This window comes from Mizuhopecten yessoensis, unplaced genomic scaffold (genome assembly GCF_002113885.1).
Source record: "Mizuhopecten yessoensis strain PY_sf001 unplaced genomic scaffold, ASM211388v2 scaffold2803, whole genome shotgun sequence".
Lineage (NCBI taxonomy): Eukaryota > Metazoa > Mollusca > Bivalvia > Pectinida > Pectinidae > Mizuhopecten > Mizuhopecten yessoensis.
Genome location: NW_018404727.1, coordinates 43,390 through 45,442, shown reverse-complemented (window position 1 = coordinate 45,442; position 2,053 = coordinate 43,390). Strand labels below are relative to the sequence as shown.

The following is a 2,053-nucleotide window of genomic DNA, read 5'->3' as shown; positions in this document are numbered from 1 at the left end:
TTTTGGCCCTGCCCCTCAGCCCCCTGGGGGGTCAGCCACACCATTTGTACAATTTTAAATCCCTGCCTCCCAGGAATGCTTTTGATCAAATATGATTGATATCCAGTGCACAGTTCTACAGAAGAAGTCTTTTGTAGCAATATAGCCAAATTGCCCCCTTTTGGCCCCGCCCCTAAGCCCCCTGTGGAGTCAGCCCCACCATTTGTACAATTTTTAATCACCACCACATAGGGATGCTTCCAGGCAAATATGGTTGACATCCACTACTTAGTTCCAGAGGAGAAGTCGCTTAAAGCAATATGAGCAAATTGACCCCTTTTGGCCCCGCCCCAAAGCCCCCTGGGGAGTCAGCCCCACCATTTGTACAATTTTTAATCACCACCACCTAGGGATGCTTCCAATCAAATATTGTTGATATCAACTTCTTAGTTCCAGAGAAGAAGTCGCTTAAAGCAATATGAGCAAATTGCCCCCTTTTGGCCCCGCCCCTCAGCCCCCTGGGGGGTCAGCCCCATTATTTGTACAATTTTGAATCCCCACAACCTAAGGATGCTTCCAGTCAAATTTAGTTAAATTCCAACCAGTGGTTAAGAAGAAGAAGTTGTTTAAAGAAATTGTTGACGTACGGACGACGGACGACGGACGCCACAGTATGGCATAAGCTCACCTTGGTCCTTTGGACCAGGTGAGCTAATAATGAAATAGCAAGTGAGTTGTTAAAATTTCTGTTTTATAGTGACCTAGATAGTGAGTTATTAAGATTTCTGTTTGATACTGAGATTGATAGTGAGTTACATAAGGCTTCTATTTTTATATTGACCTAGGTTGTATGTAAAAACAGTATAGTTACCTAGATTTTGAGTCCATAGCACCATTCGTACTACAACCAGACAGGAACTGGGGCTGCTCAATCCGAGCTACTGCATTAAGTGGCTGGTCATCTCGGATCTCACATACACTCAAGGCATTTGGCACTGAAAGAGTTAATTAATAGATAATCGCACATTGTTATTAACTTCCCATCAACTTATTCCTTTTTCATTTTATCTTAATCATGGTACAGTAAGTAAGGACCAAGAGTGATCTTACTGAGCCTGATGCTAATTGTGTTGTACCAATGTAGCGAAACCATCATATGCTATTTCTGTTCCTGACCTAATAAATAAATAAATATACAGCATTTGATATAGCATCCTATCTAGCTAATATTAGGCACTCTAAAGCGCTTTACAGTACAAATATACAATTAATACAATTAGCATATACATAAATTAAATACAATTTTAAGGATTCGCAGGAGATGCCTTATCAGGCGCTAACTACTAGTCCTATGCTGCCTGGCTAATATCTCCCAATGTGTGTATGCATGTGTGTGTGCTGGAAATGTATTGTGTTCTGTTTGTAGTGGGACGTGCTTCCAACGGCATCATTTATAGTGCCACCTCACTTAAATGCTACAGCACAGATACCGCAACATCCACCCTAGACCAATTTAGGCTCCATCTGGATTGTTGGAGTTGTGTGGGCAGGAGAAAAACACTTTCTCTGAATATCCATGCATACAAAGACTTTGGGGATCGAACCCCAGCCGCCTGCTTACAACTCGACCAATTTGCCCGTAACTAATAGTGAGTTACCTTCACTAACAGACAAAGGAGTAGGTTTACTTGATCCAATAGTGAGTAATACCTTCACTGACGGACAAGGGAGTAAGTTTACTTGATCCAACAGTGAGTAATACCTTCACAGACAGACAAGGGGTGTTTACCTTCCATTGATGGAGCTCTACTAGAATACCTATATCCACCCTGGATTCCTTCACTGGTACATTGACTGATCACTCCATACAGCACAAGGATTGCCTTTCCCTTTATTTTCTTGACAAACAAAGGAGTAAGTTCACCTGATCTAATAGTGAGTAATATCTTTACTGACAGATCTATACAAGGGGGTAAAATTTACCTGATTCAACTGTTACTTACTCATTGATAGAGCTATACAAGGGAGCAAGTTAACATGACCTAACAATTAGCTACCTGCTTCTGACAGACTA

General features: G+C 41.5%; 1 protein-coding gene across 1 annotated transcript in view; it reads right to left on the bottom strand.

The window, feature by feature from the left end:
- Positions 1 to 2,053, bottom strand: part of LOC110446572 (transforming growth factor beta receptor type 3-like) — a 34,368-nt gene that overhangs the window by 25,827 nt on the left and 6,488 nt on the right. The window contains exon 2 of the mRNA XM_021491779.1: positions 851 to 974. Coding sequence (XP_021347454.1) covers positions 851 to 974 — 124 coding nt within the window. The remainder of the gene's footprint in view (positions 1 to 850; positions 975 to 2,053) is intronic.